General features: G+C 45.7%; 4 protein-coding genes across 6 annotated transcripts; 1 reads left to right on the forward strand and 3 right to left on the reverse strand.

Moving 5' to 3' along the window:
• Window positions 1-422: 422 nt before the first annotated feature.
• LOC122625894 lies at window positions 423-6,345 on the reverse strand. The gene is made up of 5 exons (XM_043805943.1): window positions 5,620-6,345; window positions 3,770-5,488; window positions 1,638-3,716; window positions 1,374-1,572; window positions 423-1,311 (listed from the first exon to the last, which is right to left on the reverse strand). Exons 1-5 carry the CDS (start codon window positions 6,077-6,079, stop codon window positions 585-587), a joined length of 5,184 nt encoding a protein of 1,727 aa, XP_043661878.1. The 5' UTR covers window positions 6,080-6,345; the 3' UTR covers window positions 423-584.
• Window positions 6,346-6,928: 583 nt separating this feature from the next.
• Window positions 6,929-14,065, forward strand: LOC122626184 (ethanolamine-phosphate cytidylyltransferase-like). Of its 3 annotated transcripts, none has more exons than XM_043806343.1 (7): window positions 6,929-7,411; window positions 11,278-11,528; window positions 11,589-11,655; window positions 11,823-11,935; window positions 12,635-12,798; window positions 12,865-13,050; window positions 13,112-14,065. In XM_043806343.1, the coding sequence occupies exons 1-7, from the start codon at window positions 7,320-7,322 to the stop codon at window positions 13,427-13,429; spliced, it is 1,191 nt and encodes a 396-aa protein (XP_043662278.1). In that variant the 5' UTR covers window positions 6,929-7,319; the 3' UTR covers window positions 13,430-14,065. The 3 variants fall into 3 exon arrangements, with proteins under 3 accessions (XP_043662278.1, XP_043662279.1, XP_043662280.1); XM_043806344.1 differs by having other exon boundaries at window positions 6,930-7,411; window positions 12,671-12,798; XM_043806345.1 differs by having other exon boundaries at window positions 6,931-7,411; window positions 12,692-12,798.
• Window positions 14,065-15,103, reverse strand: LOC122626185. The gene has a single exon (XM_043806346.1). The coding sequence runs from the start codon at window positions 15,015-15,017 to the stop codon at window positions 14,076-14,078; it is 942 nt and encodes a 313-aa protein (XP_043662281.1). The 5' UTR covers window positions 15,018-15,103; the 3' UTR covers window positions 14,065-14,075.
• Window positions 15,104-15,833: 730 nt separating this feature from the next.
• LOC122618806 (leucine-rich repeat-containing protein 24-like) lies at window positions 15,834-17,859 on the reverse strand. The gene is made up of 2 exons (XM_043795424.1): window positions 16,185-17,859; window positions 15,834-16,120 (listed from the first exon to the last, which is right to left on the reverse strand). The coding sequence occupies exons 1-2, from the start codon at window positions 17,857-17,859 to the stop codon at window positions 15,834-15,836; spliced, it is 1,962 nt and encodes a 653-aa protein (XP_043651359.1).
• Between the last annotated feature and the right edge of the window lie 193 nt (window positions 17,860-18,052).

Here is an 18,052-nt window from a genome sequence, read left to right on the forward strand (position 1 = left end):
CACTCTCGGAAATAATGCTCAAGTATTATAAGCCAAATTAAAAACATATCTGTGAATCGACTAATTTTGAAAAAGTAATACAATTTCCAATATCACGATTGCAAAGACATTGTATTTTTAATAGATTTCCTTTTAATGACATTTATTTCTTTCCATTTTGGTGTTTCCATTTAACTAAGAATATGACACATTCACTTCTGAAGTCGATAGTAGGAAATCAAACAATTGAATTCATAAGCCTAAAACTACGATAGCTTAGGCTAGTTTTGTTTTTCTTTTAGAAAAAATAAAAGAACGAAAGAAACAAAAACACTTATTCCAAAATAGCGCATAATAAAGGCTACTCTCCGACTTACTTAAGACTAAGGCGAAATGTTGATATTATTAGATGATGGATGATTGTTAGGGGTATAACACGCAACTTATTATAGTTTCGTATATTTGAACTATATTTGGGCTGACAGCCAGAAGCACATTTATAGATCGGGTATTCTGGGTGATTTTCAACAAGGGTTGTGGTGAAAAAAAACAAAAACTTTGTTCTTCGACGAGATTCTCCACATGTCAAGTTTACCGACACAGGTCTACGTCGAGTGGGACTGCTGGACTGCCAATTTTAGCATGTGATTGGCGATACTATCTACAGTTAGGGATTGCGGGGACATCTCGATCACCTGGGACTTGTGGCGGGCATAAAAACGCTGCGCTCCATTGACTTGCGGCGCCAAATAGGTGAGCTGTCTTGGATCGGCGGCACTTATCCAGGCCTCGTCGTTCGATGCAGACTTGACGATCAGGTGATCCCCGGTGTTAACTGCCTCTGTAGTATCGTCAAATTGCGGCGCTGGTAAGCGGTGTACCTGCAGCAGGCGGTGCGACGGCGTGGCATGGGACAGCTCACAGGCGATCACATGCACCTCAGCAGCTTTGTTTGGTTCTTTGAGAAGCTGGTAAAGCACCAGCATGCTGCTTTGGTCCATGTCGAGGCTTGGATAGTGCATAGCTGCCAGGCACCGGCCCAGAGGGCGGCCCAAGTCGTAGTTCATCAGAGTGTCCCCGCTGCGGTGATCCCAGACGGTGATACGCGTCTGTCCGTAGCCGATAAGGCGATCCTCTGAAAGGCACTCAATGTGACGCAGTTCGTGGCGCAACTGTTTGAACTCCCGTATGGAGGCAAGCGTATCCAGTGTGGGCGTCAGTGAATACTTGCAGATGCCCGAGCGCGGCTTGCCCATCACCAGTTCCTGCTGCCATGCCATAACAAAGTAACGCGAATCCGCTATAGTTGTGTATATGACATGCGGCCACTCGCTAAATAACGTAAGTTGTGGGTTAAATCATAGCATTTATGCATACTTTGTAGTCAAACTCACCAATTTACAGCATCTAAGTGCACAGAATGCATACGAGGTCGTAATTCCTCCTCGCAGAAGTAATACACATTCACATGGAGGGAGGTAAGCTTCACCTCCCTCTTGTGATGGTCCAGCGGCCTGCTCCGCATTTCAAGGTACACCGGCGTCGAATTGTGCACGCAAATGCGGCTGCCAAACGGCGTAAAGATCTCTTTCTCTGTAATGGATAAAACAAAGAGGCTAGAAAGTTTTCTAAAATGTTTCTTTATGATCATAACCCACCTAAAGTTACGCGCCGCACTCTTCCGAGGTAAACCCATCGCGGACCAACATCCAGCTCCTGCTCGGCGTCTTTGGGCTCGCGCGGATGTGGTTGAGGCAGCTGCGGAGAGGGCGATTTTCGGACGCCATCAAAGGAGGGATTATGTCGGGGCTGATGCAGGACGTTGAACACTTTGGAGTACTTCCAGAAGGTAATGCAGTTCTCCTGCAGCACAATGAGCTGTTCCAGCTCGTAGTACATGTAAAGAACCTGCCCGTGCTTGGCAGAAAGTGGATTTGCTAGCGTGGAGGATCCTTGACTAAGCCGCAGCAGGCCGCCAGGGGGAGTGGCTAGGACTAGGTCAGCGTGATTGATTTTTCCGGCTTGCTGGCGAGGGCGGTGGAGCTCCGTATTTGGTGGTGGTGTTGTTGGGGATGGCGGGTAAATAAGCACGGGTTGTGCATAAGGCGATTGAGCGACGGGCGGGGAACAAACAAGGGTCTTATCTACAGCTTCTTTGGCAGCGGAACTGACCAGGTGGCTGTGTGTAGGCGCAAAGGCTTTGGGAACTTCTGGTGCCAAATTAGCGAGCCTCAACACAGTGGCATTAGGAACGGCTGTCACCGGTTCAGTCACCGTTTCAATATTCGGGGGCAGTGACTTGGCTCGTACTCGCCTGGTCCGCTTGGGCGGGCGACTAAACTTCGTTGCACTTGTCGTGGGATTCGCATTCTCCTTGACACCTTTCATCTTTCGGGGAGTGTTTGGCGGAGCCAATTGCTGCTGCTGCAAGCGATGCTGCTCAGGAAGACTTTTGTCTGCCTGATCCGGCCTCTTTAACGCCGCCCGTACAGCCTTGGGCATTTGTACCTTTTTGGTGGTTTGTGCTGCGCCGCCAGCAATCCGTTTGGATCGTCCCTGAGCCATTTCATCCGATAGCGCGTAACTCTTGAGCAGGCTGACCTTGCGGTTACGAAGTAGCTTCGAATTAAGATGCGTGGTGGAGCGAGTAACCAAATCGCGTACGCGAGCTTCCTTTCCGGGGCTGGCAACTCCCACGGTAGTGCGGCGTCGTTGGGTGGCGGCCAGAGGTTTGGTGGCTCCATGGGTTTTCCTATGCTTTGGTCTTTTGGCCGTATCAACTGGTAAGGGGACAGGTGACCGCGAATCCTTAGCAGGACTGGTTATTGTAAGACTTTTCTTCGCTGGCTGGGAAATAAGTGAGGGACGCGGTGCGCTTACGTCACCAAAACCGCCCGTTAAGTGTAAGCGCGCCGGTGAGATGCGAGACTCCTGCCTGGTAGGCGATGGATTCGGAGGCGAGGCATTGCTTGTAGCCTTGATAATATAAATCGATGGCTTGGTCTCACGCGCCTGGCGCAAACGTTGCTGCATGCTCTCCAACAGCTTGGACTGGGCAGGTGCAGCAGCTTCAAAGATCTTAGTGAAAGCTGCTTCAACAGACTGAGCCCGACCCTTCTCAGACTCCTTGTCTATCTCATGTTTCTTGTAACCGTCTCCAGCTATGACGGATGTAGGACATTGCGGCTCTTGTTCCTGGAGCGATGGACACATCTCTCCATCCTTTGAGGATTTGGAAGTGGCTAGAAGGTTGGTGGTTTTGGGCGACTTCTTCGTTGAGCATTCTTCCTCTTCCGCAAAATATGTTTTGTAAAAGTGATTCATCTTGCGTTTATGCTCTGTAGCCAAACGAGAGTCGAAGTGAAGATCTTCATCCCCCACCATCCTTGAAACGGAATCTGATGTCTGAGCTGGGGAGGGTTCTTCTTTATCGGTGCTTAGCTCACTACTGGTGGTCAGTGGTACTTTCTTGTCCTTATCCTGCTGCCTATCTCGTTCCCTTTCGCGTCGCTTGCCACGCACATCACTGCGCATCCTATCTAGTTGCTGTTGTGGTCTGACCCGCAGTGATCGGCGAGCTACAGTACTGTTGGCTAGCTCCCTCATTGCGGTAGCCACGGCGTTCGCTGTGGCCAGTTCAGTGAGGCCCAGATAATTGCAGAATTCCTGCTGCTCGTAAAACATACTATCATTCGGACAGTTGACGTAAGGCCCCTGGTTAGCTGCCATTTGCACCTCTACAAATAAAATGAATAAATATAAATACAATAAAACACAAATAAAGTGTTACCTTGGGGAGCCTGTGGGAGTTCCTGGTAGCGATACATCTGTGGCTGCTGCTTCATCGTTTGCTCCATAAACTGCTGCTGCTGTATTGTTTGCACCTGCTGACGCATAACATCTAAAACCGCGTTGGTTAATTGTTGGTCTTCTGAGGGCCTTCGGTCGCTTAAGTTCGGCTGCATAAAATCAGACACACCTTCCGGACCAGATGGACGAGCTTGAGCATGGGAAACGGATGCAACCAACTCCAAATTCGCAGCGGTAGAACATGCCGTTGGCGTAAGCGCGCTACTCTCCAGGTCTGCTGTTGAGGTTTCCTTGGTAAGGTTTCGCTGCTCAAAGTTGTGGGAGTCCGTGTTGTTTAAGTCATCGACACCGGGCAGCACCACCTCGTCCTCCTCCGGTTGTTGATCCTCTTGTAGTTCTTCCTCGGGAATCAATGTGGTGACAGAGGCTTTTTCCATACCCACCACCTCGTAGCAATCGTCGTCATCGTCATCTAGCACAATTGTCTCCTCGGTGGGCAAGATGTGCAAGTAGCGACGATGCACAGGCCGCTCCGCCGACTGGGAGCTGGCTAGTTCTTGAGTGGATTCGTCTGAGGTTTGCATGATGTCACGGCTGATCTTCTCCATGTTCCGAGCCAGTGTTTCACGGAATTCGGGAAAGTTATGCTGTTTGAGAGATGCCGTTACAGCCTCGTACTGGTTAAAGGCGGCATCAAAGCTTTCCACATCCTCGACAGCGGCCCATTCCTGCCTGGGTGCCGTTTCCCAATTGGAGACTTTCTCGGCGGGACTCATTTGCGGCTGAGCCTGGCAGATGCTTGCCAGTCTTCGATCCATAGCCTCTCCATGCAGAGTGTTCTTCATCAGCGGCGGATACTTGCGCTTCAGCGGCGCCACTTTGGATGGAGAGCGGGCGCCCGTTAACTCGTCCTCAAAGTCATAGTGGTCGCTGGCGTTGGGCATGGAGGATGAGCTGACTGGGAATTCCGTGGGACTGCTGTGCTCGCGAGGCAATTTTCTTTGCAGATTATTTGGCGGCGGCTCCTGTCCCTGTAATGCAATAACGTCGATAGGTTGGTCTGGTTCTTCCTGGATGACTGCGTCCTCGCATTCTTCATCGTCATGGTCCTCTAGTTCGTGATCATACACCTGACAAATATCTGGGCGTTCCTCCTCCATCGGCGTGTCGTCTAAGAATGTGGCGTTCTCGTTTTCCTCGGGAGCCTCATCGTCCACCAGTTCCTGATGCACTAATGGCTGTTCCAGCGCTGCATCACTAAGGTACACATTGTTTCCATCCGCCAAACGTGCCTCGCTCTCACCCATATCTTCCACAACCTCTTCGATGTAGGCAGTCCCATTGAGACACTCATTCGCATCACTTTCCTCGGGCAGCAAACCCAGCAATGCTCCGGTACCGTTTTCGGCCATCAGAATGGCCCTGGCGAACTCCTGCTCGCATGCCACTCCCTGGGTAGCTACTATGATCTCACAGCAGTGTTCTTCCGCTAAGACGACCATGTTCTCTCCATCCACGGACTCATAGATTACACACTGCTCTTCTTCCTCGGCCACCTGAAGTTCATGTTCAGCCTCATCACTCTCGTGGGACAGCATGTCGAACTGGTCAACATTGCCATTGGTCAGCAGGACTCCGGGACTGCTGACTACAGTTTGCATTAGTGCAATGTTCGGATCCTGGACAGCTTCGGGCGAGTCTACAAAACAAGGAGGGTATGTAAGTTTAATTTTAGAGAAATAAGTGAGTTTAAAATTTTGAATTGGGACACAACTTCATAATTAATAATATGAAAGAGAATCCTTTATATTTATGGTTAATGGAACAAACCGTTGATCTCGATGACCTCGTGGCTGCTGCACTGACGTTTCGCCGGCGTGCAGGCGGCCCATTCCGGGGCTTGAGGTGCCTCTTCGGCCACCATCATTTGCCGGCGAAGTCCAAATATTAAGGGTTCAGTCTGGGTGACGAAACTGGAAGACGGGTGCTCCTCCGGCCAGCCCTTGAAGCCACTGCCACTTGAGATAAGGCTGTAGATTTCCAAGTCGTCGGAGATCACGTGCAGCATGCTGTCCACGGCAGGGTCCAGATCTGCTGCCATTCCTGAGGATCTGGTGCCGGATGCAGCCAGATCCGTGAGACGCTCCCGATCCTCAGCCACGCCCGATGCGGCGCCTGGAGCTTCGCTAGCCTCCGCATCAACCTCGTCGCCTTCCAGCGGCGAGTAGCGGTTCAGCAGGTGCTCCTCCGCCGTCACGTAGGCCATCAGATTGGCTTCTCTCCTGGACATCGCGCTGGTACGGGGAATGGGATTGGGATTATCTAGCCCTCGTCGATTCGTTTACCAATTGTGGTAGGATTCTTTGTAAATTTAGCACGTGAAATTTAAAAAATATACTTGATGCTGTCTACAAAACAGTGCCCGAACTGACTGTGGACGGTCATGATTACATTATCATGGCTTAGTCGGTTTACTTTGATTGTTATTTTATGTATTTCTGCGTGCTTTGCGTTGTATATTTCTTATTTGATAGGCTTAATATTTTAAGTTGCTTTAACCTGTGTGACCGTGGGAAACACCGTAGTATTATCCCACATCGGAATGACTAAAATACCATTGAAAATACTATCGGTATTATTTTTACAGTGGGATCAATCTATGAAAGATATCTATGAATATTTTGAAAAGCTTCCTGAATGTTCTCCAAAAGCTATATATTTAAATAAATTGACACAAGTGTATATAAAACTGACGGTTAAAACTGTCGTTAAATATTTTTTATTATAATTTATTTTTAAAGTTTTTTAATGGAAACTTAAGTAGTTTAAGATATATATTGTTATATCAATGAAAAAATTTCAATTTGAATGCGTGATTGATTTAAAAGAGCTTTGTAAAGCTAGTAACCTTGTACTCTGTTTTATAAAACAGCTTAGTGCTTGCCAAATATAAAGTTAGTTAATTCCAAAGTATTCCCAATATCGGGAGTTTTCTCGATCAGCTGTTGCTGTTTACAAAATCCGCGTTAATTGGTATTCATCGCACTTGGCAAATGGTATATTTGGCCAAACGCCAATGCGTCCACTCTACTCTCACGGTACTCGGAATTGTGAGAAAAGAAATGAAAGAATCTAAAAAAAAAATTCAAGCCAAACACACCGCACTTACGCCCCGAAGAAGTTCCCATGCGCCCGCGCGCTGATAACGCAAGTCTGAGAATCTGAGACCGATTCCGCTCCGAATCTGAATCTGAATTCGAGTCCGAGTCCGAAACCGATAACGTAAACGAAAACTGAGTAGCTCGGTCGGAAGTGAGAATTGATATATAGCGGGCGTCGCCGCAGCTCAGAACAAATAACACACAGCTCTCGAAGCGTGAACGTCGTTGTCGTCGAGTTTCCGCCTTGAAATCAAAATCGAGTACTGAAAACAGAAACATCAAAACTATACGTACTCTCCCCGGCATCTAATGTGCGCCTGTTAGCCGGATTCTAAATTAAAGCGATTGCGAAAATTCAATAAGTCAACGATGGAGGACAAGCGGGCAAATGGCGATACCAGCGCCTGCAATGGGCATTCCGACAAGCAGCGCAAGGATGTTCGCGTCTGGTGCGATGGATGGTGAGTCATATGCGTTCTGGCGCCTCCAGGAATCGGGCGCACAAGGTCTAACGGTTCTTAGGGCACCCCATTGCGTCACGCCACCCGTTACTCAGCGCTAGCGGTGAAGTGAGTCAAAGCATACCCATTCCACGTCGGTCCCTTCGATTCCATGCCACACCACGGCGAACCGAACCTTACCATTCCAATTCCAATAGCAAAAGCTATAGCAATACCCGTAATCAGCCGACGATAAACTAAACCCATTTTCAGGCGTGCTAAGAAGCGTTCAGGGTTCCTCAATTGATTAGCAAATCTTTGTGGAACCGTGCCGTCTCGCTCCAATTCCCGCTCCAATAGCCACCCATTGCCGTCGTCCGGCTGAAATGTCTACTCAGGTTCAAGGTCTTTCAGATCCGAAATGTCCATATTCTCCACGCTTGACCGGGGCTTTTGCATTATATTTATATTTATATGCTACGCCATCTATTTATAAAGGGGTCCGTCAATTGCACACTACACAGTGGGTATTCTAAAACAGTTTACTGTGGGAATTATGGAGCTTATGGAGCACATTAATTAAATGCAATATGTGATAAAGCGGGTTTTTGGTTCATCTAATACATGCATTTTAGATCCGTGTATAGATATAGACATTGACGCACTTTGCCTTTTTGGGCACCTTCAAATTGTTCTATAGGCACTGCGCTCCCCCATATATTATTATTTGATTCCGTGCAATGCATCATCGGGAACCGGTTTATCTTTATCGGTAATGACGCGTTAGACTGCGATATGGATGGATGGCCTACCATAACAAGTTTGTCTGCTCAATTGAGGGACAATAGAGATTTCCTCAATTGTGGCTACCGCCAGACGATTCATTAGTAGAAATAAAAATACACCCATTGTTTATATTCGCTCTCGCTGTTCTTCTTATTTCAATGTATTTATACACACCGAATAAACAATGGCCCACGCTTAGCAAACAAAAATACTGTCATTGTACGATTCTGTGTATACAAGTGCTAAAATGCTATGCCTAAACCACTGTATCTGAAAAATTTTCCGTCCCCTTTTTTTTCGAAAGGGACTTCAAATTTTCGGATGAGGGCTGCGTTTACGTGGCCATTGTTGACTGTGGTTGCCCGCCGGTTGTCCCAAACATCACGTGATTCTGGCCTGCGCATGCCTCCGCCTCGGCGGTGCCCCCCACACCACCATCATTTGCACCACTCTCATTGCCATTGCCTCGCCATTGACCCACAATGCTGTCGTCATCGTCTGGCGGTCTTATGTGCCTAATTTAATTGGCATTTCGCTGGGCTTCTCCTGCCCCGAATAATCGCAAGGGATCGCCTTACTTTTAGGAGGTTATTTATATCACATCCGTTCATTCAATCTACGTATGACTGTATCTTATAGAAGAAACATGTTTATACTTCTTGTATTCTACGAGAGCATGTCTGCACTTTGAAAGCCCAGAAACATATACATTTTTCTATTGGGAAGCGCTGAATTTTATGGAAAAACTAGAAGAAACCAATTTTCAAATACCCTGAAATAGTGACATATGAGACTGATACTTAGCTAAAAACTTCGCTAATAGCAAGATTAACAAAACTACATAAATCAAATACATATGGCATCTAATTTATGGTAATTAGGGGCCCCTAAAACAGAATACATTGGCGTTTCCGGGTAATTTTTGGCAATCTATGCTCCCTGATGTCCGTTGTCAATGGATCGCAGCAACCTGCCACCAGTGTGGAAATCCTCTAGCTAAGGCTGATAAGACTGACCTACGTAGTCGCACTCCAACCAGATTAACACCGCTGAAATTCCACATCAGCTGCTCATGGGCAAAAACAAAAGTATAAACACCATATTTGCGTGGAATCTGCCCAATAACCCGGCAGATGGGCATGTGGGGCACTTGGACCGAAATATTCTAATCAGCGCAGATTAATCATTGACGCAGGCACAAGTGCTCGGCTTGTCTCCTCCTTTCCACCCAAGTCAATGAACCTCTGCCAGTGGAAAAACAAATGAATGGGAAGCGCTCGTAATAAGAGAGTCGGGGCCTTAAGGCATTCATATGAGCATACGCGTATAGGGTCTATGGCATACTTTACCCCTGCAAGTCAATCCACTCTACTAGGCTGGGGTCCGGTCGTCAGAGCACAAATTCTACGGAGAATCGCGTGATATTTTTTAATCAGCAAACGGGCGTCGGCGTTGCTGTCGCTTGTGTCGCTGCTTTTAGCTTACTCAATTGATTAAGCGGCCCCTGGGTCTGTTCCACATATAGAGTACAATGCTATATGGGTATAGTATGTTCGGCACAGATTTCTTGGTGCTGCAAAAAAATCTCCGGGAGCAAAGGTTTCGCTTCGATTAATGAATGGCCCACGTTTTTACTAGCTGCTTTGTGGTCATCTCTCTGGATTTGTTACTATCTGGACAAATCGACAAATCGGCAAATCAAGGGACTGTCCTGTATTTTTAGGTGCATACCAGGGGGATTTTTTGGTTCCGCGACTTGCATTCCTATTTGAGTAAAGTTTTCTAGGGAATTCTCTAATCTAGCGTCTACCTATTTCAAATTAACTCCCCCACAATCTATTACTCAAGAACCACTGGGCGTGATAATGGTGACGGTATTATTTCTTATCATACGCAATTTTGTGAAGTGGTTACCTTTTGCATTATATGTTTAAAAATGTTTATTCAAAGCCCGTTTGGTGAATCATTTCATAACAAACCACCAAAAAGCATGTTCCAATTAAATTTTTAAATATATTTAAAATAATAAATATTTATTTTATATTTATTAAATATTTAAAATAATAATTAATTTCCGATTTAACTACATATTGCAATAACAATTACATTTTCAATTACTTATGGTGCTAAAAATGCGTTCCGCAGTAAATACCTTCGTAATTGGTGTTAAGTGCAATTTAAGCAACGCCTCACGTCCCCCAGATGCTATTATCGCTTTCCCAAGCCAAACAAAAACCAGGCCAGGGCACGTGTGCCTATGACCATAATGCCTAGAATCGGCGGAGAATGTAAACAACCGAATGGCGCTGCGAATATGTGGCCACTGAAAAGCTGACGCAGCAGCGCTCATAATTGCAATTAGAATTGCAAAACAGCGAGCAGCAAACACGGTTTCATTGATATCCCCTGTCTCGGTTGCTTCATCTCGCGGCATTTTTGGCGTTCCTACTCTGATGATCGAGTCCAAAGATCAATCTTGACCAATGCTGGGCAAAAGTGGATCACACAAACCGCTTCTGTATGGTCACCGGTGGTCAGTCCGTCAGCTACTGGTCATTAAAAGCACTCGACCAGACATCATTGACGCGCTTCGTCAGCGGTTTATGTAAACTATGTAAACGGCTTTCTCAAAGCACTTTATTGCCTTGTGGTGTGGGTCATTAGCATTGCTGCTTCGACGGGATTACCTGGCTTCCATCATCAACTAAATGGCCAGGATTGCAGCTGACCGTCATGATAAATGGACTTTTGTTGGGACTGCGGTTTATTATTTGTACATTCCAAGCGATAATTGTTTTTCTTCTTGGCGAGTCACGTCTTTAAACACAGCTTATCTTGCGAGCTCGAAAAATTGCTAATTTTATGAAATATATGCCATTTTCTGAGTCATATTGGTAGAGCCAAGATCGTTTCCATTAGCTAATCGACAAGGTCGCCGCAATCGGTGCAGTCACAGTTATCTCCGAATATGTTAAACTTCCACGAATGGGAGACAACATTTCCGGTGGCAATTAACGCGACCATGTTTTGATAAGGGCTTGTTCTCGGCACACGCTTGTAGAGAGATATCTAACAATTGTACTTCCTCCCATCCTCAACAGCTATGATATGGTGCACTTCGGCCATGCGAACTCCCTGCGACAAGCCAAAGCTCTTGGCGATAAGGTAATTGTGGGCATTCACACCGACGAGGAGATCACCAAGCACAAGGGACCACCGGTCTTCACCGAGGAGGAGCGCGTCAAGATGGTCAAGGGCATCAAATGGGTGGATGAAGTGGTGCTCGGTGCTCCGTATGTGACCACACTGGAGGTGCTCGACCAGAACAACTGTGATTTCTGTGTGCATGGAGGTGGGTACCAATGAATACAAATATCTGTGAATGTTACTTAATCGATTTAATTTTTTGCAGACGACATTACCATGACAGCCGAAGGAGTGGACACATATCATTTGGTCAAGTCAGCAAATCGCTACAAGTGAGTATGAATGATATAAGTTTCAGACATTTGGCAGTTTATAAATCTACGTCACATTTACGATGTGTATACCTTGCCGTGACCTTTAATAAACCGCCTGTTGTCTTATAACGCACGTACTGTATTTTCCCAATTACTGACATTTAATTTCCTTATGCAATCCGCAGGGAAGTAAAACGCACAGCTGGAGTTTCGACCACTGACCTTGTGGGCCGCATGTTGCTCCTGACACGCAACCACTTCCGTCAGGGATCCGCCGAATATGACATCGAGAAAGAAGGTAGCTTAAGCTTGTTTCAACGCTTTTCTGGCACATTCATATTTAATTTTAATGTTCCTAAATCACAGCGCTGACATTTTCAGTCTTGTGCGCCAATTCATTGTTTCTAACCATAACTAACTTTAATTTTAAGACAACTTTTTCTTTGCACTCTTTTCTTTTTTGTCTTTCATTTCCTTCTGTTGAACTTGTATATTGCTCTTGCATGCTGTGCATAAACCAAAGTCGATCAATCAGTTACAAGTATGAACAATATTATACAGATATATTTAGTTTATACATGGGCTACGCACGATTAGTTTATGCATTTTCCTTACTAAATCCCTTTCAACGAGTTCAACTTTTAATTTGCCATAGTTGAACGCAAATAACTCCTTGGTTTATGTTGCTCTCTACAACTTTACTATTTCTCTTCTTTTTATTTCTATGTACGCACTGTTTACCACTAACCAAAATATAATCTAATGTATAAAACCTATGAAAACTATGCTAAAACCTCAATATGCCAAATGTTTTGTGCGTGTGCGCGCCCGCGAAATGAATCCAAATGCCAAACCCAACGACCAACCTGCAATCAAAATATCCAAATCCGAATCCAAATCGAAATCAAATCCTAAACGTAAATTTTCGCTCTCAAATACACACTTGCTCATTTGTCTGCGTTGCTTTACAATACAATTATCAACAAAAACAAAACAGTGTCAATTCTAAAACGACAAATAAAATCCCATCCAGGTTCTTCGAACATGGGCCAAGATTCGGCAGCCAAAAGTCCATGGACCGGTTGTAGTCAGTTCTTGCCGACTACTCAAAAGATCATACAGTTCAGTGATGGCAAATCACCGAATCCCGGCGATAAGATTGTAAGTTTAACCTTCATTGTGTTATTTCGCTGTATATGTATAATTTATAATGGTCGGTATTTCCAGGTTTATGTGGCTGGCGCCTTCGATCTCTTCCATGTGGGTCACCTGGACTTTCTGGAAAAGGCTAAAAAACTGGGTGATTACCTGATTGTTGGCCTGCACACAGATCCCGTGGTGAACTCTTACAAGGGCAGCAACTATCCCATTATGAATCTGCACGAGCGCGTGCTCAGCGTTTTGGCCTGCAAGGTAAGATTGCAGTTAGCACTTTTAAAAGGTTATCTCAATCGATTTTTTCCCATTTCCCCAGTTTGTCAATGAGGTAGTCATTGGAGCTCCCTACTGCGTCACCGAAGAACTGCTTGAACACTTCAAAATCGATGTCGTCTGCCACGGACGCACACCCATTGCGCTGGAGAACGGCAAGATCGATCCATATGCCGTTCCCAAGACGCGAGCAGTCTTTGAGCTGATCGATTCCGGCAACGAGATGACCACGGAGCGTATCGTGGAGCGCATCATCTCGCACCGGCTGGAATATGAGCGTCGCAACCAGGCCAAAGAAAAGAAGGAAATCGAAGCCTTTGAGGCACTTCAACGCCAAAAACAGACCCAAAAGGCCGGCTAGCCGGAACCTGATTCCGACCTCTCACACTAGACGGATGTTTCATATTTTTTAGTTTGTTTTGCTTAGATTGTCGTCCTCGTTAAGATGGCGCTTTTATTTTGTTGCGTTAAAAGCGATGCGACGCTGCCTGAGGTGCCGTGCGGCCAGTATCTTGAAAAGCCTCGGATGCAGCGTAGCGCTCGCTCGTTCTTTAGTACAATTTTTGAATATCTGCACATGCGCCACATAGAAAGCCTTAATGATATAAGGTTATACACATTAATATATATTTGTAATACCTTAATATAGCATATTTAAAATCTAAATTTTATGTATGTAAGCTCAAAATTTGTAAATTCCTTTTTGTATGCTGTAAGTGTTGAGAAACAACAAAATTGTACGAATAGCAAAGATAAAATGTGACATGTTATCCAAACGGTTGGCAAAAAGAAAAGCCTTGTACGAATTGTATATATATATTCAGCAATGTATCGCAAGTAGGATGTCCGGATCCGGAAATAGCTGCTTTTATCAAATGTAATCTCTGATACTTTGTCCTAATTTATTAATGCATATACTAAGTGCAAGTTCAAGTTTTATGTTTCAATGTTTAATCTTAGTCTTAAATACATGGCCAAAAATATTGCAAATTCCAAATATATTTCAATTATATTCTTGCCTCGCTGATCACCTTCAGTTCGACGGTAAGCAATTGTTGCCACACATCTAAATCCATTAGTGGTCGAAGGTCCTCTAAGCTGATGAGGATTACGTTGCTATCGGTTTTGATGAACTCGCTGCAGGTTTGGTTCGACGACAATGGCAGCATCGGACGAGCTTTTATCTGCTTTGTGTAGTAACGTGCCGAGTTGGCCGGTAGGACCAGCAGCCGCAGAGTGATGGCCACACCGTGCAAGGGAGTAGCCACCCAGATGGCCAGGACCTCGTGCTTGACACGTTTCCTTTCCCACAGCACCGAGTGCATGGTGCGGCAGGCGAAGATCATGAGGGCGCTATGCTGCGAGTAGCATCTGTACTCCACCGGCAAATGGGTGTTTCGGTGGCATTTCAGGGGATTGAGGCCAGTGCGCCGATAGCAATAGACCCCCAACAGGGAGTTGACATCTCTTTCCAAACTGCTAACTTGACATGTTAGGGATACTCGCTTGCCCACTTCCAGCTCCAAAAACGGAATCCCCATTCCCGGCAGATGGTCACTTAAATAGTGACCCAGTAGAGCGCTGGGCTCAACCGAGCAGAGGCATCCGTGACATGGGCATGCCACCAGGCGCAGTCGGGTCCACGGCGAATCGCTAGAGGCGTTCACAGGGAGCGGGTTTTTCCTGCTGCTGGGCGACTGCTCGGTAGGCGAATCAAAGTTCTGCAGCTGCAGTTGGAGCAGCTGATCTTCGGAAGGTGAGGCGGCCAGCGACGCAGGAAGTCTGTAGTTTGAAAAGTGTTTGGTGTAGAGCAGATTTTGCATTTCGTGCAGGCGCTGCTTTCGCCTCTCCTGACGCTTCCGATTCCGGCTCAATCCATGGATGGGAGCAGATAGATCCTTTGCGGAATCTGTTCCCTGCTTGGCACGGGAGGTGGAGGGCGCAGTCATCGTGGTGCACAGATTAGTTTATCAGGCTTCGTTAAAACGACATAATTTTGACACGAAACCAACAAATTGTGAAACTTGTATTGACAAGTAGGTCGATTTTTTAATATTCTCATTTTTATTATTCAGTTGGGCCGAATCCCGGCGGTACTGCAATTACCAAGTTTGCTGACTGGCGGTGGCCTACACTTTGATCTGAAGCGTAACTTGAAACGGCAAACGAACAGGGTCTTGATGAGCAAACGGCCAGAACTAGTTGGGAATTACAGGCACATGCATGGAAATAAATTCGGGGTAGGTCAGGGATGATAGAAAGTAAAACTGGGTAAAAGTGGGGCAGGTATAGAAATTTGCTACAATTGACCTTATAACGAAGGTATAGGAAGTCCCTAAAACGGAAACCAAAAATCCAGCAAAGATATCCCTTGAAGATGTAATTTCATCACTATGGAATATACGATTAATTAAAAGAAAGCGTCCCATTTTTCATTTAAAGGCATCACTTAAAACTTTTTTATTACATTTCTTTCACTTAAAGAGCGGGTTAAAACACTTAGATCTGTATAAATAAATATTCTTATGTTAGTAACGTTTTAAAATACATAATTTACTACCAGAAATAAGGCGAGGTACATTTCTTCTTGATTGGGTCTCAAGGAATGTGATTCTCCTATGTCCTCTCTTCTCCTGAAGGTGTAAGAGAGGTAGGCTGGATAAGATTCGAAATCCTGGGACAGACTAAATTTTAATGGCATGGGGGTTACGGTGGCTTTGCAACTGTAGAAGGTGGGAAATGCCGTTTTACAAAAGATAAATATATTATGATGAGGTATTATCACCACTAATGGGGTTATTAGTGCTGATACTCTTTATTCTAACGCTGCCGTACTTCTCCTTTAGGTACTTTTGCACATTCGTATTGTACTTGCTTCGGGGGTTAACTTCTCCTTTTTTCGATGGTGGACCGAAAGGTTCATTAATACTTTTTAAGGCAGTGGGTTCAGTGGAAGGCAACAGGTCCGGTTGGAGTTCTTCGATGTGTCCCTTCTGTTTTGAGCAGCCTGTTGATTGCGAGGAACTCTGCCGGGAATCCTTATCGAGCTCATCTAAGTGGTGGAAAAACAAGAATGAGTTAAAAAACAAGCACTGGTTTTTTGTGCCTTCTATTACCTTTCTGTTTAAGCGCTCCTTTTTCCTGGACACGGGCAATATGCGAATAGAGCTCCCGATTTCGCGATGAAGTGGATTCCGCCTGATTGTCAAGATTTTCAATATAATTATTGCTATTTAATCTCAAGTCTTCAATATTTCTCGTTGGCGTGTAATCCTTTGGGTACATTTCGCCGCCTTTCGATTTGGATGCTATAAATAAGCTGTAGTTTTTACTTGATGGTCCACCAGTAGCACTTAATGGATCCAGCGCGATCTTGCTTTCCCGTATAACTCCAGAACTAAGGGCGCTGATGGCGGTAGCATCTTCACTACCGGGTGACTGCACGGGAAAACTAGTGGGTTGCAAATAGGTGTGCTGGCCGGGATGAAACTGCTTGAATCTCTTGAAAATCAGGCAAGTTACCAACGAAAATAGGATCGACATGCTGAGAAAACCCATGGCTATAAGGCATACTATTGCAAAGAAGTTGCTGTCGATCAGGGAAATGTGTTGTAGGTCCTTTTGGACCACCACACTTATGTGAACCGAATCCCTGCCACCGGGATTCTCCGCCAGGCAGGTATAGACGCCCTCATCGCTCTTTCTGGCATTTACTATCGTAAGACGTGACACAAAAACATCATGTCCGAATTTTCGAACCTTTGGTTCATCCTCTCGCAACAGTTCTATGTAAACACGCTGCTTTTGACTTTTCACCGGCTTGGAGCGGGTTTCGTATACTTGATTGCTGTAGTCCCAGGCAATAACCGTATTGGGAGATCCGTGGACGCGACAAATAAGCGTTACGTTCTCCTTGGAAGTGTTGATGGAAGTACTGAGCGTCGGATACACTATCTTCGGCTTGCAGGCAAACGCCTCCGGCTGATCCTCAATCCACAGACGACCACGTAACTGCAAAGGATAATGACAGGATGTGGGCGGGGTGTATAGGTTCATACCTATAACGAAGTCACGGAACATCTGAAGGTCGCAGGTGCAGTTCCAGGGATTCTCGACCAGGGATAATGCTGTGAGCTTGGTCAAGTCCTGGAAGCTCTCCACTCTCAGTTTGGTCAGCTCATTGTTGTCCAGATAGATCTGCGAGAGAAGTGGTACTCCCACAAAGGCCTGGGCATCGATGCTAACCAAGCGATTGCGCTTAAGTTCGATCTTGTGCAGATACTTGAGATTCCGGAACACTCCATGGCGAAGTGCTTGCAACAGGTTGCCATTTAGCAATATCGCCCGTACTTTCGAAAGACAGTCGAACACATTGGGTAGCAAGTCCACAAGTAGATTGTTGGACAAGTCGAGCTCTATAAGGATCTGCAGTTGGGTGAAACTTCGCTGGTTGATGTGTTTGAGGGTGCCATTTCGTATGAGTAACTTTTGGAGATTTTGCAAGTTGGTGGTCAGGAATGCGTTCTCCTCCAGGTAGAATATATGGTTGTGTGACAAATCCAGCACTTGAATCTCCGGACTGAGGTACTCCGGCACTCCACTTAGGCTCAAATTGCGGCAGTCGGCTGTCTTTTTGCCAGAGTTCCATTTGCAGTGACAGTTTCCACAGTCCATTAGCCAATCGGCACTGGCACTTCGGAGTATGAGTGCCAAGCAGTATATCTTAAGTAGGAATAGCGACAGGTGCTTACAGGAAGTACTACATGGATCGAAGCTAGGCTTGATGGCCATTGGGATTTTTCTAAGGAACGGAGCGTCTAGCACATCCCAGTTAGTCTGGGTTATTGTTTGTTGCACATTTAAATGGTTGGGTTTAATTATCCCTCATGTCCAGTGTCCGTTGTCATTAAATCTTCCGTCTAGCATTATAATCCTGAAATCCATCCTGGAAAGTAGAAAGGATAAGTATTGTATCAGTTGATTC

This window comes from Drosophila teissieri, chromosome 2L, assembly GCF_016746235.2.
Source record: "Drosophila teissieri strain GT53w chromosome 2L, Prin_Dtei_1.1, whole genome shotgun sequence".
In the NCBI taxonomy this organism is placed as follows: Eukaryota; Metazoa; Arthropoda; class Insecta; order Diptera; family Drosophilidae; genus Drosophila; species Drosophila teissieri.

What these genes read in the sequence shown, in the direction of transcription:
- LOC122618806 (XM_043795424.1), bottom strand. Translation starts at nt 17,859, where the DNA reads ATGGCCATCAAGCCTAGCTTCGATCCATGTAGTACTTCCTGTAAGCAC. An exon ending in AGGAGCGCTTAAACAGAAAG is followed by an intron (nt 16,121 to 16,184) that starts GTAATAGAAGGC and finishes TCCACCACTTAG; the next exon opens with ATGAGCTCGATAAGGATTCC.
- LOC122625894 (XM_043805943.1), bottom strand. Translation starts at nt 6,079, where the DNA reads ATGTCCAGGAGAGAAGCCAATCTGATGGCCTACGTGACGGCGGAGGAG. An exon ending in ACTCCCACAGGCTCCCCAAG is followed by an intron (nt 3,717 to 3,769) that starts GTAACACTTTAT and finishes TTTTATTTGTAG; the next exon opens with AGGTGCAAATGGCAGCTAAC. An exon ending in CACTTAGATGCTGTAAATTG is followed by an intron (nt 1,312 to 1,373) that starts GTGAGTTTGACT and finishes TACGTTATTTAG; the next exon opens with CGAGTGGCCGCATGTCATAT.
- LOC122626184 (XM_043806343.1), top strand. Translation starts at nt 7,320, where the DNA reads ATGGAGGACAAGCGGGCAAATGGCGATACCAGCGCCTGCAATGGGCAT. An exon ending in CGCGTCTGGTGCGATGGATG is followed by an intron (nt 7,412 to 11,277) that starts GTGAGTCATATG and finishes CATCCTCAACAG; the next exon opens with CTATGATATGGTGCACTTCG. An exon ending in AAGTCAGCAAATCGCTACAA is followed by an intron (nt 11,656 to 11,822) that starts GTGAGTATGAAT and finishes TGCAATCCGCAG; the next exon opens with GGAAGTAAAACGCACAGCTG.
- LOC122626185 (XM_043806346.1), bottom strand. Translation starts at nt 15,017, where the DNA reads ATGACTGCGCCCTCCACCTCCCGTGCCAAGCAGGGAACAGATTCCGCA.